A 27,610-nucleotide genomic window follows, 5' to 3' on the forward strand; every position below is an offset into this window, starting at 1 on the left:
ATGGACATTAAGGAGGGCACTTGTAATGAGCACTGGGTGTTGTATATAAGTGATGAATCACTGAATTCTATACCTGAAACCAATCTTACACTATATGTTAACTAGAATTGAAGTGAAAAACTGAAAACAAAAAAATCCTTTGGAACTTTAATTTTTTTAGGGTTATTTTGGTAATTTTAATTTAGAACTTAGTTATTTCATATGAACTTTCAAATGCATTGACATTTAGTATTTTGTAATATCCATGTTTCCAGTATCCACATTAATTTCTTTATATGTGTCTTCTTGCTCTCCCTCTTAACATTCGGGTTTTTTTGGTTCAATTTTCCCAGAGGTTAACCTTTGCAGGGTTGATTTTTGCCTGGAGCCTCTTTACTGTGTTTATTGCTGCTATCTTTATTTCTTTCAACTTTGAATTTATGCTGCAGTCCTCCTTTAAACTTGTTAAATGCATAGCTCAATAATGCTAGCCTTCCCTTATCTGACTTAAATATTTTAGGCTATAACTTTTCCTCTAAATGTTGCTTTAGTTACATTCCACAAGTTTTAATCCAAGTTTCATTTACTTTTAAATATTTTCTAATTAAATATCTTCTAATTTTCACTTTCTCCTGTAACCAAGTTGTTTATTTTTTTTTTAATTCTCAAACATACACTGTTTTTCAAACTTGTTATATTTTTAAATGATTTAATTGCATTGTGGTCAGATAATGTGATCTGTAAAAATGACCAGTTGTTTTATTTTTTTTTAAGATGACTTAATCCTTTTATTTTCTTGGGGGTAGTTTTGAGGGTTAGTACATGGTCAATTCCATAAATATCCCATAAGACTTTAAAAGAATGAGAATTTTAAAATTGTTGAACACAAATGTACAGATATATTCATTAGGACAAACATGTTATTTGTGCTGTTCAAATTTTATATACCCTAATTTTTCTTAGTGTTTCATTTATCAATTATAAAGATGTGTAATAAAATTTTCCAACTATTTTAGAGTATATTTTGTAGTTCTGTTGGTCCTTGTAATTTTTCCATTTTGATTCATATATTTTGAAGTGATGTGTTAACACAGTTTAAAATTTTATAACGAAGTCATGACTATCTCCAACACTAATTTTTACAATAAGAACCATCTAACATTGAAGACAAAGGTACTGGGTGGTAAAACATTCCTTCTATCTCACAAGTTTATTTCCTACTATATTATGAAAGAAGTTCCTTATTTCTTACATTTGGAACTTATTTTCTTTTGTGCCCTCATATATAAATACTTCTATGAACATTCCATGAGCACTGGAAAACTACTTTCAGCCTGTAGGACTTGATATGTATCAATTATAAGTTTATTAATTATAGCATTTACATCTCCCATATATTTATCTTTTGTCCACTTGAGCTACTGTGGGTTGGAAAACGTGAATTAAAGTCTCCTTATACTAATGTATTTCTATTTCACGTAATTCTCCAAGTCTTTTCTCAATGAATTTTAATACTATGCTACTTAGTGCATATTCATAACCATTAAATCTTCACTAAGGGTTGCATTCTTGAACATTACAACATGCCTTTCTGTTCCTTAATTGTAATGTGTTGAACTTAATTCAGTGTTAAAATTGTGACTTTTTAAAAAAATTATTAGCCCAAAATGCCTTTCTCTATTATTTTCAACACTGCTGAGCAACATTATTTAAATACAACATATATTTAGGTTTGGGGTCTTTTAAAATTCAATTTGGGTGATTTTAGACATTTATACTTGCTGATAGATTTGGTTTTGTGTAGTTAGTTTTATGTTTGCAGTGTTTTCACTGCTTTTTAAAACATCTCACTAAATGATCTGTGATATCTATATTTTGTCTAATATGTATACATTCTGATTATTTAGAAAGTTCACATTTAAAAAAATCTTATCTAAGTCTGGGTTCCTTATCAGAGTCTGAAGCAAATACTTACATATTATTGGGGGGGGGGGGGCAGGCAATGACAAAAAAGAATGAAAACCAAGGGAAACAAGGCAAGTAATGAAGAAATGTCAATATGAGAAAGATTATGAAATTAACTGCTGCTTGGTTTCAAACCAATTGATTGCTCAACCCTAAGAAACAGGATAAAAGGGATAAAACTCCTGTTTCACAAATGAGGACACAAGGACTATGAAGGCTCGTTAAGTTGCCCAAAGTCACAACAGGTGGCAGTGCCAAAATTTAAGCCTACTCTTCCTACTAATTGCATTATCTCTTCATTCTGACGCTGGTTCTCCCCTTCATGTTTATGAAATGCCTACTCTATGTGTCTGGCTAGGAGGCAGAAAAACAGGGGCGCCAGGGTGGCTCAGTTGGTTGGGTGTCCAACTTCAGCTCAGGTCATGATCTCACGGTCTGTGAGTTCAAGCCCCGCGTCGGGCTCTGTGCTGTCAGTTCAGAGCCCGGAGCCTGCTTCAGATTCTGTGTCTCCCTCTCTCTCTGCCCCTCCCCCGCTCATGCTCTGTTTCTGTCTCAAAAAGAAATTAAAACATTAAGAAAAAAAGTTAAAAAAAAAAAGAAAAAGATAAACATCTCTAGGTCAACTGAGATCAAAGTTTAATGAGCACCATAGGCTACTGCTGTCATTTAATCTCTGCTTTCTCTTTTGTCCTTTAAATTTTCTTTTTACAACTGTTGTCCGTACATGTCCTCAGTGCTCCACGGACAATTCTTGCCTTTTAAACTGTATCATCTGTGTCCCTATCTATAACATGAAATGATCTTTCACTTTCCTTTGTAATTGGTAGTAATTGATGAGTCTCATCATTGTTCATTCACCTTAACATTTCTTCAGAATTGCTTCCTTTTTTCTTTTCCAATCTCAAGTATTTTCAGATGCTCCAAGATGGCAACACACTGATTTCTGGAGAATCAATCTGAAGAATGCTCCTTCAAGAATGAGCTTGATTTATTAATACTGCAGGGTTTTTAAAGAAGTGAGAGAAAATTTTATTTTAGGAGACGTATCTTCTTTTGATGTGTTTATTTTAAAGTACTAACTGAATTCCCCACCTTTATTATTTTCCAATACAGGTGACTTCAATATTACTGAAGTTTTAAATAAGGCACCTTCATAAACCAAAACAATGTTGCGAGACAATAATACATTAAAATAAGAAAAGAGATTACTGTTATTTTAAAAAGATTTTTAAATATCTCAGCAATTACTTATTTCTAATTGTAATCTTACCCTTTTTAAATAGAAGGCTTTATCTCCTTGTCATCAACAGCCTGATATGGACTTGTAAGGATAGAATTGTGCGTACATATGAACATATGTTGAACGTGTGAACATTGAACATATGTTCAAGTCCTAGTATCTTGTACCTGTGGGTGTGACCTTATTTGGAAATAGGTTCTTTGCAAATGTAATCAAGTTAATTGACCTCAATATGAGGTCATATTGGATTACAACAAACACTAATCCAATGATTTGTATCCTTATAAGAGGGATACAGACACAGGTAAAGAAGACTGAGGCTAGAAGCCATGTGATGACAAAGCAGATACTGGAGTGATGCAGCTGTAAGAACAGTAAAGATTGCTGGGAACCACTAACAGCCAAGAAGAGACTAGGAACAATTCTTCCCTATAGCCTCCAGAGGGAAGCTATAGGGACCCACCTCGATTCTACAGTTTTCGCCTCCATAATTGTAAGAGAAGAGTGTCTGTGTCTTCAGGCACTTGGTTTGTGATAATTTGTTATGGCAGCCCTAGGAAACTAATACAGACCTTTCATAATTACTGAAGATTGTTATATAGTGCCTGCAGGGATTTTTCCCCTTTCAGAATTAACCTGTGCCCCATTCCATATCAAATAATTTAAGTAAAAGGCATAATACAGTTGACCCTTGAACAACATGGGTTTGAACTGCATGGGTCCATTTATATGTGAATTTTTTTTGATATAGGACAGTACTGTAAATGTATTTTCTCTTATGATTTTAACATTTTCTTTTCTCTAGCTCACTATATTGTAAGAATATAGTATAAAATACATATAACATATAAAATATGTGTTAATACACTCTTTGTTATCAGTGAGACTTCTAGTCAACGGCAGGTTATTAAGTTTTGGGGCAAAGTTATACATGGATTTTCAACTGTGTGAGGGGGTTGGTGCCCCTAACCCCCACACTTTTCAAGAGTCAAATGGATTTCATGCTACTAAACCATATTTACTCAGGAATATGAGCCTTTGAAAAATACAACTTAAGACATAGCTTTGCTCTTCTAGACTAGTAGGGGGTTTTCTTTATTTACATACCTTGCTCACAGATCTTATTTTAAATGGATGACTACAACAGATTACTAAACTAAAGCAACCAAAAGAGACAGTGAACATCGATACTAAATCCAATGAACTTTCTACCAAATGTGTATATAATTTAAGATGCCAATGGGTGAAAAGAACAGAAACTTAATTTATTCAAATTCAGGGAAGGCTTCCAAAATCTTACTTTAGCTGTGACAAAGAAAAATCACTACTTTGAAAATAACTGCTCTACATTTGCTGGTAGAAAACAAAACATCTCCTTATAGTCCCATCTTCCCTTGCCAATATCCTCATACAAATTTTTAGTTACAGATTTTTGCACTTTCTAAAATTCAAATTCTTAGTGTTGTTCAACACAACCATTCATGCAATTAATATGGATATTTGGCAACTCAGTCCTGTTATCATTAATAACTAAGAATCATACGTGATTGTGGACAGATACATATACATACAATTATATATTTTTTTCATACATGCTTATATGTAGAAACATACAGTTACATTAGATTGCATATTATATGCTAGTAGACAGATGCACATATAAGTTAACTTGTTTCACTTTAAGAACAACAAATATTTTATTTAATAAAAGTACATATAGAAGGGAAGGATAACTAAGAGCTGTTTCCTTTTAAATATAAAACAAAATTGAGACTCAACAGCCTTTTAAAATAATCTAGCCTGAAAAATTAAAATTTTCAATTGAAATAATTTACCACCATTATTGAAATTAAGAAAACATATTAAAGAGATTCTTAATTCTTTAGTGATTGCTTTAGAGCCACAAAAAGGCATCACAGAGGAGGAACTCCATAGTACAAAAGAAATAAACTGTTGAGTTTATCAATCTAATAGTTTTTCCTAAATCACTGTATTCCTTTGAAGTAACTGAGTTATTTTTGAAGTACCTTTGAAGTAACTGGATAAAAAAGCTGCAAATAGGAGATAACCTCCCATTTAGAACATTTTGGTAGATTTACAGGAGATTTATAAATATCTATCTCCACAAATAAGTAGACAATAAATCAGAGAGACACTTGATATAAACATAAAAAAAAAAAAAAACCTGAAAGGTTTGAAGGCACATTCTAAAGAATATAATCCAGTAAATAAAAGAGAATGAAGGTTTACCAAAAAAGTAAAATTCTCAAGAAACTGTTATTTGAGGCTTAGAAAACTATTTTAAAAATTAAACATTTAAATTTTATGCAAAAACAAAAAATGCTTTCTTATAAGGGCTTTTTATCATTTAGCTCTAAAGAACGTTTTAAAAATTCACAACAGAAATAAGAGGAAATAAAATTTTCTTCCAATTATTCTATGAAGCACCTCATTTTTTCCTAAGTTTTCCTTAAACTAAAAAAACAAAACAAAACAAAACAAAAAACAACAGATGACATTAGTGTGGTATAGAGTTTACTGTAGATTCACTGCTATTTTCTTTATCCTGCTTTTCTTCATATTGTGAATCTAGTTCATTTCTGCTATTTTCCTCGTCACTAGAATCACTGTCCAATCCACCTTCAACACTGGCAGAATTCTTGTCATGCGAAGAACTTGCACAGGCTTTGTCTGTGGGAACAGCTCCTTTCCGTTGGGGTAAGATAGTAAAAAATGCTTCTTGCCAGTCTCTGGTTTCCAGATATTCCAGAATAATCTCAAACACTGCAACAAAGACAAACTCCATACGTTTCTTAGGTGCATCACAATGTTGCATACTGTATTTTAAATACATTGCTTTTGTGTTAAGAGTATTGAAATGTCCTGATAACTACTTTGTTGGTATCACTTCCTTGCCCCAAGTCTCTCAGGCCTGTTAGCTCTTCTTTAGCTTTTCATTAATTCACTTCATGAACACTCAAAGATTTACCATTATCTTTCATCAATTATAATCAATAGGCAGGAGCCATTTTCATTTCCTTCCTATTCTTCTTAATCCCTTTCACTTCTTTATCCTTTATGTACTAACATAAAAACTAAAACAACAATGAGAAAAGGTCAGCATTAATCTAAATTTCTTCTGTCTTTCCTACAGTCACTCTGGGGAGCACCTTACTTGCTTTCTTTTTTTCTTACCTTTTTTAAAAATTTCACGTTAAAGGTAAAGAATATAAATACTGTCTTCAAGGTACTCTTACTTTAATATATTGCTGAAGGTCTTAATTTACATTACTTTATGGAAAAGTAATTTCTACTATCTATCAAAGGTCTTAGAAGAAGTTCATTCCTTGAATCAATAAGGCTTGAATCATTTCTATAATTCCCTAGAGCCTGCTATAGAGAAAGTGTTTAGCACATAAAAAGAGCCTGGTAAGTAGTTGTGTACTAACAAAAATCTCTACTAAACAAAGCTTAAAAAGCAAAACTCCAGGCAACGACTCAGGTCCGAGACTACTATAATGTTATTTACAAAAGGAAAAAGGAAAAAAAAAATCAACAATAATAGAATGGTTACATTATTGTATATTCAGATGACAGAATATTACATAGACATGAACAATGATTCAATGACATAGAAAAATATAAATGTGTGTGGGAGGGAACACCCCAAATTTATAGCATTTTATGCAACAGAGTAAAAATCCAATTATGTAATAAATACTATATACGCATAGGAAAAGAACTGGAAGGAAATACACCAAAAAGTTAATACTAAGTATCTCTGGGTAGTGAAATTCTAGCTTATTTTTCTTTCTAGTTTTCTACATTTCCATATGAATGCACATTAATTCAGTTCTATAATATGCATGTATTATTTCTATATTCAAACAAATTATAAATGATTACATTTTACAATTTTGTCTCTAGCAAAGTGTATATTTTCTACTCATCCAGAGGTAATGTTATTCTTCACGTTGTTTACTCAGGTATATTTTCATAATTCCCTTATAGCTTACCATGATTAATTGCCAAAACTTTTCTACTATTCATCTTCACAAAATTTCCAAGGGGGAGCTGTGCATGATCAATTCCATGATCTGATGCTTGTTTATATGTGAGTCCCTAAAACAAAGATACTATAACTTGGACTAGAACATTAGATTATTATAACTTAAAGTCTACAACAAAATAAGTACTTTTTAGAAAAGACTTTAGTTCAGTGAACATTATTTGATGAAGTATGTGTGTGTGTGTGTGTGTGTGTGTGTGTGTGTTTAGCTTCTAATTTGGAAATGTTCTTTTGACAATAAGTATAATAGGAATGTTTAGGGCATTTGCTTTAACCACTTTACAAATGAGAAAACCAAAGATATTATATTCCCTGCCCATCACAAAGCTCCTCAGTGGCAGAACCATAGGAAGACCTGACTCATGCTTTCTGACTCAAATAGCTTTTCACTATTCCACACTGCCTTTCTCTCAGTTTAAAATACTGAAATTGAATTCCTAGAGAAGCACCATCACTTTGTGAATGGAAAAGATATAAACATAAAACTTTGTTTCAATTACATAACATTAAGGGGCACAAACGGTGGGGCACCTGGGTGGCTCAGTCGGTTAAGCATCCGACTCTTGATTTCAGCTTACATCATGACCCACAGGTTTGTGAGTTCGAGCCCCAGGTTTGTGGGATTCTCTCTCCTCTCTCTGCCCCTCTACCACTACGTATCTCTCTCAAAACAAATAAGTAAACTTAAAAAAAGGAAGAGGTACAAATGGTAAAGACAAAGTAAATGAAAACCTGAATGGAAAAAAAATTTTAATTGCCTATAAATTTTATTTTTCCTGTCAATTAAAAAAATGTTGAATATAAATTTTCTCCTCAAAATTAAAATCCTTAAAAGGTTGGTTCTAAACAGAACTCAAGTAGCCAAAAGTACAGGAGAAAGAAGAGCTAAATTTCTTAACCAGTAGTTTGCATATTTTGGGACAAATAAAAGCACCTGAGGTAGGTGTTTTTTAAAACAAAATCATTGTAGTTCAGAGAAACATACAACATCAAAGAAAAAAATATGGTTGTACACAAATAACAAAATGGAATTTTTCCACTAAGAAAAAAATTTAAAAAGCTAAAGATCATTCTGATAAAAACTCCCTGTAATGCTATAGAGCTGCACTGCCCTGCTGTGGCCACAACTGTGACTACTTAAGTTTAAATTGATTAGTTTCTCAATCATTCTACGCACAGGCTCTCTGCTCAACAGCCACATAGCTACCATACTGGACAAGATGATATAAACTATTCCAACGTTGCAGACAGTTCTACCTCAGAGTGATACTATAGAAGAATGATGAATTACTTCATATTATCCTGCTGACAGTATTTCACCTGACACTTGGTGGACATGTCTTTTCTGGAGATGGGCTGAATTTAGCATGAGGCAAAGTAGCTGGCAAAGTACAACATGATGTTTTCTTTTAGAAAGTATATTTCTAATTTTTCATCCAAATGAGGGTAAGGAGGTGGTGGAAGAGACAAAGGTACAAATATAAGAGAAAAGAAAACACAGCCCATTAAAATTATATATTAAAAAACTCGTATTACCATTTTGGTATACATTTTGGTGTAAATTGTTATAAATTTTACCAGTGGCCTAGAAATTGATCAGTAGCAGCATCTACTATCAATACAACATATTGTTTAAGCATGTGGGCTCTGGAACAATCTGTCTGGTTTCAAATATCTGCTTTATCACCTACTATTGATTTTAGACTTAGTTTCTCTGGGCCTCCAGTTCCTTATCTGTAAAATGTAGAGAATAGCACTGACCTCACTGCGTTGCAGGGAGGATTAAACAAACTAGTCATATATGTGAAATGATTTCTTTGCGAAAGACGACTGAAATATATAGTAGGCAGTCAATAATGATCAGTCATCATCAGTACTATTGTTACTATCAAGAATTGGTGTATCAATTTTAAGTATAAGGAAACACAAAAATAAAAACTTAACAGTACCTTGTGATGGTTGTGATCTACTAACCCTCCAATCACATAGGCCTTTGATTCATCTAATTCCTTCAGTACATTAGGTGAGTCTGATGTAAGATAAATTAGGTCTTCTTTCTTTATAAATTCACTATAATGCTCTGGTTTGATGTGGATATCCTTTAAGACGTAAGGATAAAGATATTAATTAATAGGATTTTGTGAAAATGGGCTAAAAGAGATTATTTTCTTTTCCTTAGACAAAGTCACCCAAACGCATATGAAGTATAAAACAATATTTTACAATGTATTATTGAAAACCTACCACTTCCATTCCTTACCACCTTACATCTCAATTATTTAAGGTGGCTCCTACTGTTGTTCCCTGTCTCTAGCTTCAGATCTCTCTGATTCACTTCCATAAGTGAGTGATGACAGACTCACTTCCTAAAAACCCTACTTTCAATGTTTTATCATTACCTATAGGATAAAACTTAAATCCCTTTACCTAGTGATGCTTTCCTGAATATGGCACTAACCTAGCTTTCTCAATTTATTTCTGTTCCAAAAAAACAAATGCATTTTTTTGGTCACATATCTGCTCAACCTGTTCTCCAACCAAAAAATGCCTTTTCCAATTACTTCCTCTCCATCTGCATGAATCATCAAAAGGAAATGGCTAATAGATTTAATAAATTCCATGCATCTGTTTCTACAAAGATACATAGTAGAAATCTTCTTCACCAAAATTATCAGGTCAGAAGTACAAGACTGAACTACAGTTGGCAGTCAAAATTTTGCGAACTACATTCATGGAATAAGGGATGATGCATCACCAAATTCAGATGCAGATGGCATTTTGAAATTTTTAAAGAAAAAATGAAGGAGACTTCTCACCTAAAATTATATCCTGCTAGGTAATAAATAGCCACTTTTCTGGAAAATGGTATTATAAATTTGATCGCTATGCTTAATAAGGGCCCCTAGAGAGACCTCAGTAGAGACCAGTGATCTCCCAGGTCTCTAGAAAACCGATGGTGTATATAATAATCTTAACAAGCCACAAAATAAGTGAAAGTATGCCTATTTCAATTATCTTATTTCTTAGGAAAATAGGCATGAATATAATAAAACTTGGTAAATATATTGTACTTTAAAACTTAAGAAAGCTTCTGAAAATGTTTTACACTATAGGCTATTATCAAAATAAACAGTCATTATGGGATCAGTGAGTGTGAGAGGGAAAGTTTTTCACAGTAAAAACTGGTTTTGAGAAAGAAAAAAAAATAGGAATAACCTAGTACTTCTCTGAATAGGGCAAAGTTCCTCAGGGATTGGTACTAAAGCCAATCTATTAGTCATCTTTGCAAATGAGAATGGTTTAGTCCAATAGAAAAAACAAATGTGAGCCACATATGTAATTTTAAAATCTTCTAGTAGCCACATTAAAAAAAACGAAAATAGGTGAAATTAATTTTAATACATTGCACCTAACATAATATAGCCAATATGTTATCGCTTCGACATATAAATATATATATACATATATATATATGTATGTATATATTTTAATTTTGAGCAGGTATTTTAATTCTCTTTTTTGTACTGTCTTTTAAATCCAATGTATATTTCACATTTACAGTACATCTCAATTCAGACCAATCACATTTCAAGAGCTCAATATCCACATGTGGATGGTGGACACCATATGGGATGGCACAGAGTTAGAAGAAACAGAATACAAGTACATTCCCAAATTTTAAAGTTACTTCACTCATAAATAATGTATAGCCAGTTTGCTAGGTAGAGATTGTACAAAGACCTTTAAAATTCTTCCTGCTTTAAAAATTCGTTTTAAAGTTGGCGGTAAAATAAGTGAGATTTAACGAGAACAGATACGAACAGGCATTTCAGTTTCTTTAGCTTCTCTCATTAGTAACATTAGACTTAGCAACAGTGATATACAGCTTTTGGAGACTTGTTGACTCCTATATTTGCTGAATAATATTTAGAATTTAGAATTTAGGTAAAAATGTAGACCTTTAAGCATAAAAATACTTAGAATTATGTTAATCTATTTTAATCACCTTCCAGTTGACCCATCCTTTGTCATTTTCATCCATGTTCTTTTTCAACTGGCCTCCATGGCTTGTCAAGTAAAACTGATAGATTGGTAGACACAGAAAGAAAGAGCAAATGACTATTGAAGTCCAATATTTTATTTCTCTTCTATACCCATCTGATCGATGAAACATAAAATATATTCATTCTAGAAAAAAAATAAGCTCGTGACATGCTTTAAACATATAAGAATAAATGTCTGCTACAAGTGACATGTTTTATGTTTCTCATAACCCACTACTTTAAGTATTCCACCTACATTTTTATCCCATTTTCCAACCGCTATCTTTGGACTCTCCCTTAATGATCACTTTTCTGCAAACTCCCTGTTTCCATGTCAAGTTTTCATTCACTTTCTTTTGCCACCACTGTTTTTTTCATGAGTCCAAAGTCTTCATAGTTTCCCTTTGATTCTAAACCCTGACACCTATTTCAAGTCTAATCAAGAGTGTGAAAAATATAAAATGTAAAAATATAAGAACACTATCATTTGATAGAAAGAAAATATCTAACCAAAAATAGATTAAGAGTTTCTGGTTCTTAACATCAGTGAGCCAGTGTTAATATTTAGGTCACCTGGAGTTCAAATCAAGAGTAGATAGGGTAAGAAAAAGACCCTATCTACTCTTAACAGCAGCCAATTAGCCTAAGGAAGTACCTTTCAAAACAATCACTGACTCAAAATCCTTTAGGTAGAAGCAACTTCCCCAACAGGTACCATGGTACACATCAACCCGGACAGTTCCCTCACTTCCTGAGAGGGAAGGAATTGAGAGTGGAGAAACAGGTATGAAAAAAAATATATATCCTTTAATGAAGATGTTCAACTACATAGGAATGAGGTCAATGTGTAGAAAACACCATCACTGTGCGTTGTGTGACTAACACTGACATGTGGAAAAATGTTTAAACTATTTCAGTTTTGTAGAAAATTAAAACATTTTTCAAATAGGCATTTTGTTCTCTAATGAAAAGTATCTGTAAGATTTTTTGAAAAGGCAATTGGGATTATCTATGCCTTTTCCCAAGACGTTATAAAAGGAAACTGGAGGGATCCTGGGAAGATGGCGGTGTAGGAGGACGCTGGGCTCACTGCGTGTCCTGCTGATCACTTAGATTCCACCTACACCTGCCTAAATAACCCAGAAAACCACCAGAAGACTAGCAGAACGGAGTCTCCGGAGCCAAGCGCATACGAGAGGTCCACAGAAGAGGGTAGGAAGGGTGGAGAGGCGGTGCGCGCTACACAGACTGGCGGACGGAGCCAGGGCGGAGGGGCAGCCTGCCAGCAAAACAGAGCCCCCGAGACTGGCTTGCAAAAGCAGAGGGGCCGGACGGAGTGTGTTCCGACAGCAAGCGGGACTTGACATCTGGAAGGTTATAAGCTAACAGCTCTGCTCAGAGAACAGGAGGGCTGGAGGACAACGGGAGGGAGAGTTGTTGAGCCCCGGACGACAGAGCGCAGCTTGGCGGGAAACAAAGGTGCTCGCCAGCGCCATCTCCCTCGCCCATCCCCCAGCCAAAATCCCAAAGGGAGCCAGTTCCTGCCAGGGAACTTGCTTGCTCTGCACAAACACCCAATGCTGTGATTCTGAGGATCCATCCCTCCGGCGGGTCTGACTCCCTCCCGGTGCCACAGGGCCCCTCCCGAAGCGGATCTCCAAAGGAAAAGCAAGCTGAGCCTGCCCCTCCCACCCCTGTGCACGTTGCCTATCCACCCCAGCTAATACACCAGATCCCCAGCACCACAAGCCCGGCAGTGTGCAAGTAGCCCAGACAGGCCATGCCACCCCACAGTGAATCCCGCCCCTAGCAGAGGGGAAGAGAAGGCACACACTAGTCTGACTATGGCCCCAGCGGTGGGCTGGGGGCAGACATCAGGTCTGACTTCGGCCCCGTCCACCAACGCAAGTTATTCAAGACAGCACAGGGGAAGTGCCCAGCAGTCCCACACCACTCCAGGGACTATCCAAAATGACGAAACGGAAGAATTCCCCTCAGAAAAACGTCCAGGAAATAACAACAGCTAACGAACTGATCAAAAATGATTTAAACAATATAACAGAAAGTGAATTTAGAATAATAGTCATAAAATTAATCGCTGGGCTTGAAAACAGTATAAAGGACAGCAGAGAATCTACTGCTACAGAGATCAAGGGACTAAGAACAGCCAGGAGGAGCTAAAAAATGCTATCAATGAGCTGCAAAATAAAATGGACACAACCACGGCTCAGGTTAAAGAGGCAGAGGAGAGAATAGGCGAACTAGAAGATAAAATTATGGAAAAGGAAGAAGCTGAGAAAAAGAGAGATAAAAAAATCCAGGAGTATGAGGGGAAAATTAGAGAACTAAGTGATGCACTAAAGAGAAATAATCTACGCATAATTGGTATTCCAGAGGAGGAAGAGAGAGGGAAAGGTGCTGAAGGGGTACTTGAAGAAATAATAGCTGAGAACTTCCCTGATCTGGGGAAGGAAAAAGGCATAGAAATCCAAGAGGCACAGAGAACTCCTTTCAGACGTAACTTGAATCGATCTTCTGCATGACATATCATAGTGAAACTGGCAAAATACAAGGATAAAGAGAAAATTCTGAAAGCAGCTAGAGATAAACGTGCTCTAACATATAAAGGGAGACCTATAAGACTCGTGACCGATCTCTCTACTGAAACTTGGCAGGCCAGAAAGGAATGGCAGGAGATCTTCAATGTGAGGAACAGAAAAAAATATGCAGCCAAGAATCCTTTATCCAGCAAGTCTGTCATTTAGAATAGGAGAGATAAAGGTCTTCCCAAAAACTGAAGGAATTCGTCACCACTGAACCAGCCCTAGAAGAGATCCTAAGGGGATCCTGTGAGACAAAGTACCAGAGACATCGCTACAAGCGTGAAACCTATGGACATCACAATGACTCTAAACCCATATCTTTCTATAATAACACTGAATGTAAATGGACTAAATGCTCCAACCAAAAGACATAGGGTATCAGAATGGATAAACATAAGACCCATCTATTTGCTGTGTACAAGAGACTCACTTTAGACCTGAGGACACCTTCAGATTGAGAGTGAGGGGATGGAGAACTATTTATCATGCCACTGGAAGTCAAAAGAAAGCTGGAGTAGCCACACTTATATCAGACAAACTAGACTTAAAATTAAAGGCTGTAACAAGACATGAAGAAGGGCATTATATAATAATCACAGGGTCTATCCATCAGGAAGAGCTAACAATTATAAATGTCTATGCACTGAATACAGGAGCCCCCAAATATATAAAACAATTACACACAGAAGCAACCTTATTGATAAGAATATGGTAATTTCCAGGGACTTTAACACTCCACTTACAGAAATGGATAGATCATCTAGACACACGGTCAATAAAGAAACAAGGGCCCCGAATGATACACTGGATCAGATGGACTTGACAGATATATCTAGAACTCTGCATCCCAAAGCAACAGAATATACTTTCTTCTCGAGTGCACATGGAACATTCTCCAAGATAGATCATATACTGGGTCACAAAACAGCCCTTCATAAGTATACAAGAATTGAAATCATACCATGCATACTTTCAGACCACAATGCTATGAAGCTTGAAATCAACCACAGGAAAAAGTCTGGAAAACCTCCAAAAGCATGGAGGTTAAAGAACACCCTACTAAAGAATGAACGGGTCAACCAGGTAATTAGAGAAGAAACTAAAAAATTTATGGAAACAAACGAAAATGAAAATACAACAATCCAAATGCTTTGGGATGCAGCGAAGGCAGTCCTGAGAGGAAAATACACTGCAATCCAGGCCTATCTCAAGAAACAAGAAAAATCCCAAATACCTAAAAAATTAGAATACACCTAAAAGGAAATAGAAGCAGAACAGCAAAGACAGCCTAAACCCAGCAGAAGAAGAGAAATAATAAAGAGCAGAGCAGAAATAAACAATATAGAATGTAAAAAAAACTGTAGAGCAGATCAACGAAACCAAGAGTTGGTTTTTTGAAAAAATAAACAAAATTGATAAACCTCTAGCCAGGCTTCTCAAAAAGAAAAGGGAGATGACCCAAATAGATAAAATCATGAATGAAAATGAATTATTACAACCAATCCCTCAGGGATACAAACAATTATCAGGGAATACTATGAAAAATTACATGCCAACAAACTGGACAACCTGGAAGAAATGGACAAATTCCTAAACACCCACACGCTTCCAAAACTCAATCAGCAGGAAATAGAAAGCTTGAACAGACCCATAACCAGAAAAGAAATTGAATCAGTCATCAAAAATCTCCCAACAAATAAGAGTCCAGGACCAGATGGCTTCCCAGGGGAGTTCTACCAGACGTTTAAAGCAGAGATAATACCTATCCTTCTCAAGCTATTCCAAAAAATAGAAAGGGAAGGAAAACTTCCAGACTCATTCTATGAAGCCAGCATTACTTTGATTCCTAAACCAGACAGAGACCCAGTAAAAAAAGAGAACTACAGGCCAATATCCCTGATGAATATGGATGCAAAAATTCTCAATAAGATAACTAGCAAATCGAATTCAACAGCATATAAAAAGAATTATTCACCATGATCAAGTGGGATTCATTCCTGGGATGCAGGGCTGGTTCAACATTCACAAATCAATCAACGTGATACATCACATTAATAAAAGAAAAGAAAAGAACCATATGATCCTGTCAATCGATGCAAAAAAAGGCATTTGACAAAATTCAGCAACCTTTCTTAATAGAAACCCTCAAGAAAGTCGGGATAGAAGGAACATACTTAAAGATCATAAAAGCCATTTATGAAAAGCCCACAGCTAACATCATCCTCAATGGGGAAAAACTGAGAGCTTTCTCCCTGAGATCAGAAACACGACAGGGATGTCCACTCTCACCGCTGTTGTTTAACATAGTGTTGGAAGTGCTAGCATCAGCCATCAGACAACAAAAGGAAATCAAAGGCATCAAAATTGGCAAAGATGAAGTTAAGCTTTCACTCTTTGCAGATGACATGATATTATACATGGAAAATCCAATAGACTCCACCAAAAGTCTGCTAGAACTGATACATGAATTTAGCAAAGTTGCAGGATACAAAATCAATGTACAGAAATCAGTTGCATTCTTATACACTAATAATGAAGCAACAGAAAGACAAAGAAACTGATCCCATTCACAATTGCACCAAGAAGCATAAAATACCTAGGAATAAATCTAACCAAAGATGTAAAAGATCTGTATGCTAAAAACTATAGAAAGCTTATGAAGGAAATTGAAGAAGATATAAAGAAATGGAAAAACATTCCATGCTCATGGATTGGAAGAATAAATATTGTCAAAATGTCAATACTACCCAAAGCTATCTACACATTCAATGCAATCCCAATCAAAATTGCACCAGCATTCTTCTCGAAACTAGAACAAGCAATCCTAAAATTCATATGGAACCACAAAAGGCCCCGAATAGCCAAAGTAATTTTGAAGAAGAAGACCAAAGCAGGAGGCATCACAATCCCAGAATTTAGCCTCTACTACAAAGCTGTCATCATCAAGACAGCATGGTATTGGCACAAAAACAGACACATAGACCAATGGAATAGAATAGAAACCCCAGAATTAGACCCACAAACATATGGCCAACTAATCTTTGACAAAGCAGGAAAGAACATCCAATGGAAAAAAGACAGTCTCTTTAACAAATGGTGCTGGGAGAACTGGACAGCAACATGCAGAAGATTGAAACTAGACCACTTTCTCACACCGTTCACAATAATAAACTCAAAATGGATAAAGGACCTGAATGTGAGACAGGAAACCATCAAAACCCTAGAGGAGAAAGCAGGAAAAGACCTCTCTGACCTCAGCCGTAGCAATTTCTTACTTGACACATCTCCAAAGGCAAGAGAATTAAAAGCAAAAATGAACTACTGGGACCTTATGAAGATAAAAAGCTTCTGCACAGCAAAGGAAACAACCAACAAAACTAAAAGGCAACCAACAGAATGGGAAAAGATATTTGCAAATGACATATCGGACAAAGGGCTAGTATCCAAAATCTATAAAGAGCTAACCAAACTCCACACCCGAAAAACAAATAACCCAGTGAAGAAATGGGCAGAAAACATGAATAGACACTTCTCAATAGAAGACATCCGGATGGCCAACAGGCACATGAAAAGATGCTCAACGTCGCTCCTCATCAGGGAAATACAAATCAAAACCACACTCAGATATCACCTCACGCCAGTCAGAGTGGCCAAAATGAACAAGTCAGGAGACTATAGATGCTGGAGAGGATGTGGAGAAACGGGAACCCTCTTGCACTGTTGGTGGGAATGCAAATTGGTGCAGCCACTCTGGAAAACAGTGTGGAGGTTCCTCAAAAAATTAAAAATCGACCTACCCTATGACCCAGCAATAGCACTGCTAGGAATTTACCCAAGGGATACAGGAGTGCTGATGCATAGGGGCACTTGTACCCCAATGTTTATAGCAGCACTCTCAACAATAGCCAAATTATGGAAAGAGCCTAAATGTCCATCAACTGATGAATGGATAAAGAAATTGTGGTTTATATACACAATGGAGTACTACGTGGCAATGAGAAAGAATGAAATATGGCCCTTTGTAGCAACATGGATGGAACTAGAGAGTGTGATGCTAAGTGAAATAAGCCATACAGAGAAAGACAGATACCATATGTTTTCACTCTTATGTGGATCCTGAGAAACTTAACAGAAACCCATGGGGGAGGGGAAGGAAAAAATAAAAAAATGAGGTTAGAGTGGGAGACAGCCAAAGCATAAGAGACTCTTAAAAACTGAGAACTGAGGGTTGATGGGGGGTGGGAGGGAGGGGAGGGTGGGTGATGGGTTTTGAGGAGGGCACCTTTTGGGATGAGCACTGGGTGTTGTATGGAAACCAATTTGACAATAAACTTCATATATTGAAAAAAAAAAAAAAAAGGAAACTGGAATCTGTTTTAAATTCTTCAAACATACCTGCACAGGATGCAGTGCTCGTCGATTTTCTGCATAACACCGTTGAATCTGCTTATGAAGTTTCTTAATGTCCTATAAGAAAGTGCCATTTTTAAAGCAGCATTTTGAAAATCATCTATGGCCACACCACAATCTTAGTGGAATAGAATAAGCCGAAGAGATGACTCGATAGGTACGTTTTTTTCTCTTGAAATACAGTTCCTTTCTGATCTTTCCTATTCAATTTCTGTATATACTAACAAAATAATTACTATGAGGTAAATACCCTATAAGTGACCAATAATTTCAATTCTGTATCCACTTAAAATGCTAATTCATGATGACATTTACTCTTCTTAAGAGACAACAAAAGGAAAAAAAACTGGTAGAGCAATACTACTGCTATTTGCATAACATACTAATGGTTTGGAAAGTAAGTAAAGCATTCACTAGCATTGTTCAGATAACCAGTTTTCTCAAACTATTATATAAGAAATAATTCTATTTACCAATCACATTTCTTACTTTCTTCTTCTGATTACAAGTAACAAAAACACTCCTGGATCTATGATTTATATGCAGTTAGTGAGTCTTGTAATCTAATGATGGTGTCTCTGTTCTATACATATAAATGAGAATAATTTTATTAGCTTAGTTTAACTTAGGGAGGCACGATCTTGAAAAACTTTATTTAAGATGCATTTTAACGGGTGCCTGGGTAGTTCAGTCAGTTAAGCATCCGGCTCTTGATTTCAGCTCAGGTCATGATCTTGCAGTTGAGGGACCGGGCCCCATGTCAGGCTCTAAGCTGATAGTGCAAAGCCTGCCTGGGATTCTCTCTCTCTCTCTTCCCTCCTCTGCTCACGCTCTCTCTCTCTCTCTCAAAATAAAGTTAAAAAAAAAGAAAAAAATTTAAAAAGAAAAAAGATGCATTTTAATATATAAATTTATAGCCAAGTGATATGCCCTATTAAAACAAGAATTATTCAGCCTACTTTACCTACAAGATTTTTTTCTGACAATGATTCATGATACCTTTAATACCATCAAGCTGTCAAAACTGCAGTCAATGATAAGGCGGAGTGTGCTGTGAACAACATCTCTTCGAATACGTTTTCTGTCGTTTCCATCTGAGTTTGATTCCAGTTGACATTGTCGCTCTAATTGTTTTCTCTTGCGTTTTTCCTTCCGTTTTTGTCTAAAATTAGGAATTGAAACTTTTTGTTGTTATTCGTATATTCAGACATTTACAAGACTCTTCTAACTGACAAAGAAACAACTATTTTTTTAAATTAGCAGGTTGAACCACATGAAACAGCCATTTCTGTGGATCAAATATCCGCAATTTTACATAGTCCATCTAAAAGCTTTAGATAGAAAATGAATTTGCGAAGACAATGTAATATTTTCTACACAAACTCTTACTACTAATAATTCACTTATTATTGTGACTTTTATGTAAGACTTTATAAAATACTGAACTTTAGGCCTATAATGAATTTTTACTTTTATCATTCTTCTCCTACATAATTTTCAAGGGACATTAACAGAATATAGAGAAAAAAGCAAAGTAAAATTGTTTAAAAAAAAAAAACTTACAAAGCTTTTTCTATAATCTATATCAACTATAGTTTATTCTCTCTCAATAAATTTTGGCATTCTACAATAACAGCTTCAGTTCAACTGCTCTTACCCAAACCTACAATGGCTTTTCTAGCAAAATCAATGTTAGGCCCAAATTTGATCTTTCTGAGGTGGCTATTTTTGTTCTATATCTAGGACATGGATGCTAACTATATCCCTCATCTAAGTCATTTATTTCAGAAACTGTGCTGCTACTCACAATAGGTTCTGGGTGAGAAAAATTATAGTGTAAATCCATCAAGACTGAAACACATACAGTTTTAACAGCCAGTGGACAGTGCTGGGTAACAACATGCACAGCCCCAATGTTAATTAACACAATTACTTTTGATGTGTCACAGGACTGTGCAAAGTCCAACATTCCTGAATGGGGTTGCATATATGCATTTTGAAACATACTTGCGGAGTTCTCGTTGCTCTTCCCATTGTTTCTGTTTAATTAGCTTCTTCATTTGTCGTTTAGATATTGGTTCAAATCCTTCACCTAATCTTGGCTTCTGGCTCTTCTCTTGTTCTTCACTTAAGCTTTGCTTTCTTTCAACGTTAGAAGACTCAATAAATGCTGGCAATGTTTCAGAGGACATTATGTGATGCCTCTGAAAAAACTGAAAAGCAACTTTTGACATGAATAGGTGATTTACACACACACACACACACACACACACACACACACACACACAAAGTAAAAAAAAAAATGACCAATAGATGTGATTAAAATTAAGTCATATCAATAATGAATAAAAATATAAATTTAGACAATTGAATGTCATTTACTGGCAAAAATCATTTGATGAAATGGGGTGTCTGCATTTACTATTTGTGGTCACAGCACAATTTTTCCAGAAGGTACACAGATCTGACTTTAAAATGCCATGATACCCTTTGACCTGGTAATTTATTTCCTTAGAATAAATCTCTGTAAATAGATCAGAAATATACACAAAATTAATGCAAAAGGGTATGTAATTTTTAACAATGAAATACTAGAAATTACTTCAATGTTAGCAAAAGGTGGCTGTAAATAAATTACAGTTCATCTATAACATGGGCTGGGAATACTAAGCATGTTTCCCAAAATTATTTAGTGATAAAAGGAAATGGCTAAGTAAAAAAATAGAAACAATATGTACATTATGTCCAACTTTGTTTAAAGAGAATACACACAAACATGTTTAATTCTTACCAATGGTTTTTTGCATTTTCTGTATTTTATATAATAAAAATATATTGTTTTATAAAAGAAAAAATGTTTTTAAAAAAGAGATTGGAAGCACTTTTTTTAGTTGTCATTAATGCTACAGTGCAAGGGACATGTTACTTTCATTATCTGGGTGTACACTCACATGATTTTTGACAAAAGATATGCTATAGATTTATATACTTTGGACAGTGCAGAAAACAAATTTGGTTGCCTCTCAGTATACTTCATTGTAAATATGTAATTATAGATATCCATATTAGTTATGGCTAAAAAACAATATGTAAGATGATCCTATAATCAGTCATGGAATACTTAGAACCATCTCAAACATTTTTAATTGGATTAACAACCCACATCTTTATATCTATGTCTAGAAATGAACTTACCTTTAGATTAGGAAAGGGCTAAAAGTACTGAGATTTCTTTTCTTTAATAGATTATGAACACCACAGCTTAAAAATTTATTTACTTGTCCCTACCAAAGACTAAGCATGAGGCTTGCAAATGTTCTCTTGGCCTTAAAGAAAATTCTATGATTATTCCTTCTTAAAGAGACAGCTAACAAGTCTGTGCAGAAAAGCTAGTATCTAAGAGAAAAATCCTGACAATTCAGAAAATGGAAAGGACTAAACCTTTGCAGAACATAATATGAATAGTAGCTTTATTATATGGTTCTTGCTTTCTTTAAAAGTACAATGTTGTAACAGGATACCTGGGGATAATTAAGCAAACACAAAGTTTACCAACTTTTGACTGAAAGATGAATTTTAAGATGTGTGCTTTAGGGGCTACAGCAAAAGCCCTAACATTTTTCTAGGTCACAAATTACTAAAGGTAAAGAATCATCTGGTAATCCAAGTGAGAGTTCACAACTTTTCCTTATACCACGAACCAAACAGTATCCTTAGTTTGGGGGAAGTATCTCCTAGAAATGACAACCCAAATTCGATTTTACACTGGAAACTGCCTATGGGCATGGATGATGTATGCTTTTACCTGACATTACATTGCCACATTAATTACATTACTAACACAGTGCCTGGCACTTAGTAGATGCTTATTATAAACTTGTGGAATAAATAAATGAGTGACTATATCACAAAGGATTTTAAAAATTAATGAAAGTGGTTATGATGAACATTTATTAATTAAATACTGTGCTAAGTAAAGAATGTATTATCTAATTTAATCCTTAAAACAAACCCGTGAAGTAGATAGTATCATGCCTACTTTACAAAGAAAGAATTACAAATTACAAAGAAAGAATGCCCCAAATTACAAAACTACTAAATAATTCCCAAGAAATAAGGCACCTAGAACAAATATAGGACAAAGCATGTTCTCAAAATACTTGCTGAATGAACAGACAATGAATAGACAAATGAAATGATGGAGCTAAGATCCAAACCCACATCCAACTCTACTCTCCCAGAAATCCAAAATCTTATTTAGAAAATGAGGGTTTCCAAGGAATGTAAAAGAGCTGTGTTGTTTCAACCCTGCTGTGGGAGGGCTCCGAGAACACTGTGTCACTGAAAGAAGACAAAAAATAGCTCTAGTTCTATTCCTATGCCACTGAATATAAAAATGGGACAGACTTCCTAGAGATAGTTGCCAGAAGTTCATGTTTTAAGATACCCCGTCTCTCAATCTTGAAATACATGACAATATTAGATAAAATATAAAAAGGGGAGACAAAAAAGGTATAGCCTCTCTCAAAACCAAAAACAAGAACTAGAACAGATATTGTTCCTGCTGGGTCTGCTGTGTAAAGGCAACTGGGAGTTTTCCTAGCTTTAAAGAAGATGGGAGAAAGACAGGAGCTAGTTGAAGATGAACCCTTAAACTAGTGTCGGGGGTGGGGTTCCTCTTTCCATGAAAAAGTCTGAAAACAGGTGAAATTTAGACTAATAATGGCTTATACCTCACTGAATACTTGGCGGAAATCTGACGGAAGTAGACACGGCTTCTTGGCTACAACAAGGGCCAAACCATGCGATGACATATAAACTCAGAACCCTACAAGATTAGGGGGTGCCTGGGTGGCTCAGTTGGTTAAGCATCTGACTTTGGTTCAGGTTATGATCTCACGGCTCATGAGTTCGAGCCCGCATCAGGCTCCACACTGACAGTGTGGAGCCTGCTTGGGATTCTCTCTCTCCTTCTCTCTCTGCCCCTTCCCAGTGCACACTTAATCTCTCTCTCTCAAAATCAATAAATTAAATAAATAAATAAAAAAAACAGAACACTACAGGATCGGAATTCTAACCCACCTATGTAAGCTGTGCTGTGGAATGAAGCACTGAACAGGGCCATGGGTAGAAGCAACCACAGAATCACCAGTAGATAGAGAGATGGTTGGGAGAGAAGTGATAATTCCATTCAAGAGAACTATGCAAAGTTAGAAAAAGAGAGAAATGATGAGGAAAAAAAACAATAAAATCAACATCAGGAGACAAATTCACTCTTCACAAATTGAAAACAATAGCACAATGTGAAAATGACTTTAAAATAAGTCTGGTTGGAATCTTTCAGAGGTCAGATGAATAAGAATCATAAAAACAATACAGGAAATTGGGACACAAAAGCAGGCATAAAAAAATCAAAACCAAAATCCATGAAAAAGAACCTATTTGGAAACTAGGAAATGAAGATATAAAAATTTCAACAGATGAGATAAACTCCAGATTACCTGGAATCCAAGAGGTAATGGATGAATTAGAAGACATCATGACAATCTCAGAATTCAGAGAACTAGAATGACAAAATATGTCAGAACAGTTAAAAGACTTGAATAACAGGATGAGAGAAATACAAGCAAAAAGTTAACTGAAAATAAATGTATAACCTTGAGTGCGTTCATTAAAGTGTTTTTAAAAAGCTGTAAAATAAGCATTCAGCTTAAGAAACAGGAGACAGGGGAAACTCAGTAAGCTCAAAAAAATTAGAAGACAATTTTAGAATATATATTGTGATTCCCAGAATCATTTTTACTTCCTTTCCATACATAGTGCATTAAATAAAAGCCAGCAATGCATATATGCAAAACAATATATGGTATAGAAAACATAAGCTAGACCTGCCCAGTAAGCTAAACCTGTAAACTTAAAAGCACAATTAAAATCCACAGGAGACAAATTGCTTTCTTCATGAAACAATGATTAATATTACAAAGGAGGGGACACAGGGGTGGCTCGGTTGGTTAAGCATCTAACTTCAGCTCAGGTCAGGATCTTGCAGTTCATGAGTTTGAGCCCCGCATCAGGCTCTGTGCTGACAGCTCAGAGCCTGGAGCCTGCTTCAGATTCTGTGTCCTTCTCTCTCTCTGCCCCTCCCCCACCCACACTCCATGTCTCTGTCTCTCTCTGTCTCTCTGTCTCTCTGTCTCTCGTGCGCGCGCGCGCGCTCTCAAAAATAAGTAAACATTAACATTTAAAAAAATATATTCCAAAGGAGAACATTTCTGTTCATAGTGGCATTGTGTTTTGTGCTAGTTCTTTATTCTGTTAAAAAGCTGCAAGTGGGGGCGCCTGGGTGGCTCAGTCGGTTAAGCGCCGACTTTGGCTCAGGTCATGATCTCACGGTCCCTGAGTTCAAGCCCCGCGTGGGGCTCTGTGCTGACAGCTCAGAGCCTGGAGCCTGTTTCGGATTCTGTGTCTCCCTCTCTCTGACCCTCCCCCGTTCATGCTTTGTCTCTCTCTGTCTCAAAAATAAAAACGTTAAAAAAAAAAAAAAAGCTGCAAGTGTAGATTGGCTCTATAATGTGAAAATTTTTAAAAAGCAATATATAGATAACAATGTTTTACAGCTCGCACATACACCAGGGGGAGCTTTTGCCCTTTCTATCTAAGAAGTCTAAGTTAATTTTAACTTGGCCTATCATTGCATACTAATGTTTTTAAACAGGCTATCATATGCAAAGAAAGGTCATGAACTGGTCGACTTTATCATCATTATTTTTAAAGCTATTCGCAATTAAGAAAATGCACTGCAGCAAGTGAATTTTTTTAAGCTTTGATAAGCTACATATAGAGAGGCACAAAATAAAAAAGTAATGATGCTAGCTTAAGGTCCAATATATTACTGCTTACATCACACTTTACATACAAAGATGTGTACCAACTCCCACTTCCCATACAATAAGCATTTCACTATGTACTAGCTTGTTCAGGTTAGCTGATAAAATATGGCATTTTGCTATGTATACCCGCTTTTTAAAGTTTTTTTGCTCGTTTAGAAGCCTCACACCAGTTTTGTGTTCTTCCCTCCAGAGAAGTGACACTCACAGCACATTTTCGTTTATTCAACCACGTTCAACAAATATGTAAGAACAATATATTGTAGCCATTATAGAAATATTTGTGTGAACGTTAGTTTAACACAGAAGTTGTAAAAGGTTGGTTCATTTAGTCACAGAAATAGGTTACCAGGTGATCTGATAAAACTAAGAACTGGATAAAGATGACTAAGCCCATTTGGTGTGAAACAAAGAAGCAAAAAAAAAAAAAAAAAAAGAAAGAAAGAAAGAAAGAAAAAGAAAAACGTCTCAATCTTCCTTGTATTTCCACTTCTTAGCACGGCTTCCAGCAGGGAACACAGATATCACACATCAGTGAATTGCCAAAATAAAAAATAAAAATAAAAAATAAAAAAACCCACCAACTTTCATGGATTGGGCTAAATACAATCTTCATAATTTATGACACTGCCTCCCTTCCTGAAAGATATGGAAGAACTGCAAAATGAAATTAACTGACCTGACAGTGACAGGGAAAGAAAGAATACCCTTTTTAAAATGCGCCAGCCTGATGGGCAGTATCGAAAGCGCTTGGTTCAGCTCTCAGGCCCCTTGGGAGGATTTGGCTGGGATAGGGACTGGGGAAGAAATTACAAAACAACCCAAACAAAAAGTGAGAAAGTCATCTGATGCTATCCTCTTTATATCTCCAGAAAAATTCCCGCATTTTAACACTGAAAATATTTCACTGAAATCAAGTTAACACAGTCTTCTTAAAAACCATCCTCGGCCCACCACCATGGGCTTAAGAGCACTTGCAGCAACTCTGTCCTGGGCTCTCTACATTTCAGAGCGCTCCAACACGTCAGCCCCTCGCTGGAGAAATGAGGTAAGGCCGATTTAAACAGGTAAAGCGACGGCTCACGGTCTCTAGCCACCAAGTGGCAGAAGCACAACTCGTTTTCCAGCCCTTCAGAGTCCAGATTTCCCTCTCCCTTCATTCTTTGGGAGCTCACACTCTTCCCGTACTAAGGACCCGATCCCGACCCCCAAACAAACCTCGGCCGTAGGTGGCCCTACTGGGGGTGGGCAGAACCTCACCCCACTCTCCCTCTCTAGACCACCCGCCTTCAGCCGCACTCGAGGAGGGATTAAACTGCAGCCAGCGAATCAGGGAGCTGCTTGGCGCCGGGGACGCGCTCTATCTGACATCACTTCCTTCGGGAATTGGGTCCAGGCGCGGCTTCCACAGCCCCACTCCCCTCTCTGCCGGAAGCTCTGATGCTAGTCGAGGATGGCACTTACCAGAGCCCCTTTTGCGCCCAAAGGAGACCAGAGGGGAGGCAAGGGCCAGCCGCAGTACCAGGAGACTTACCGAGCTCAGGAGTTGTCAGGGAACCGGGAACACCAACACAAAGCCTTCTCTTAATGGTCTTGATACAGCTCGCGAGTCTTCCCCGGGAAACTTCAACTCCCAGAGGCAGGGACGGTCGCTACGCGTAGGAGGCTGCGCGCTTACGTTTTAGCGTCATCGAACTGCGCCAATTTTGGACCCGCAGTGGACGACGGGGGGAGGGAGTTTTATGTTGGGCGGGGTCTAGAGTTAGGGTTTTTGGAGAGGGACATGCTTATAGTGGTGTCTGTTTTTCCACCTCAAGGCAAATGTGTACTTGGCGGGCATGTATCCATTTATGTATTCCTATGGGGATGGAGGAGGGGTGTTAAGGCATACCTAGTGTTACAAATTTTAAATGCGAAAACACTGATGGAGGGCTCTTAATTCTCTGCTGGAGATGAAAGGAAAGCGTAGCTCGCCTCAGCCATAATTTGTACGGAAGAAGGTTGCATCACATAATTTCACACAACTCATGGAAAATCACATTTAAAGAGTGAGTCAAATTCCCAGTAAGATGCGTTTAATCTAGAATGTTTAAACTTTTTTTCATCATTGTAGCCATAAATCTTAGTCTCCATTCATTCCTTGAGCTATTTTTCCTACGCTATTTTGCAAAACATCATGTGGCATTTCATTGTTTATAATACGTGACCTTATATGATCTTCTTTGCTATAAATAGACCCAGTCAACAGAGGGAGAACTGAAACATAATCTAATAGACTCATTTTCTATTTAGTTTTGCTTTTGGCCTACTTCTCATAGGTGATAATTGCAGAATTTGAAGATAAGAATGAAGTTTGAATTGATGAATAGAAGACTGCCAAATTGGTATGGAAAGAATTGTGAAGTGAATAATTT

At 36.2% G+C, this 27,610-nt stretch overlaps 1 protein-coding gene across 6 annotated transcripts; it reads right to left on the reverse strand.

Annotated features, from left to right (window-relative positions):
- Positions 1–4,428: 4,428 nt before the first annotated feature.
- Positions 4,429–26,880, reverse strand: TRMT10A (tRNA methyltransferase 10A). Of its 6 annotated transcripts, none has more exons than XM_078445862.2 (9): positions 26,731–26,880; positions 23,811–23,872; positions 20,317–20,522; positions 19,309–19,471; positions 18,295–18,366; positions 11,260–11,334; positions 9,203–9,352; positions 7,201–7,306; positions 4,429–5,968 (listed from the first exon to the last, which is right to left on the reverse strand). In XM_078445862.2, exons 3-9 carry the CDS (start codon positions 20,499–20,501, stop codon positions 5,703–5,705), a joined length of 1,017 nt encoding a protein of 338 aa, XP_078301988.1. In that variant the 5' UTR covers positions 20,502–20,522; positions 23,811–23,872; positions 26,731–26,880; the 3' UTR covers positions 4,429–5,702. The 6 variants fall into 6 exon arrangements, with proteins under 6 accessions (XP_078301988.1, XP_078301987.1, XP_078301989.1 ...); XM_078445861.2 differs by lacking the exon at positions 26,731–26,880 and adding an exon at positions 26,415–26,695; XM_078445863.2 differs by lacking the exon at positions 23,811–23,872 and having other exon boundaries at positions 20,317–20,533.
- Between the last annotated feature and the right edge of the window lie 730 nt (positions 26,881–27,610).

This window comes from Panthera onca, chromosome B1, assembly GCF_046562875.1.
Source record: "Panthera onca isolate mPanOnc1 chromosome B1, mPanOnc1 haplotype 2, whole genome shotgun sequence".
NCBI lineage: Eukaryota > Metazoa > Chordata > Mammalia > Carnivora > Felidae > Panthera > Panthera onca.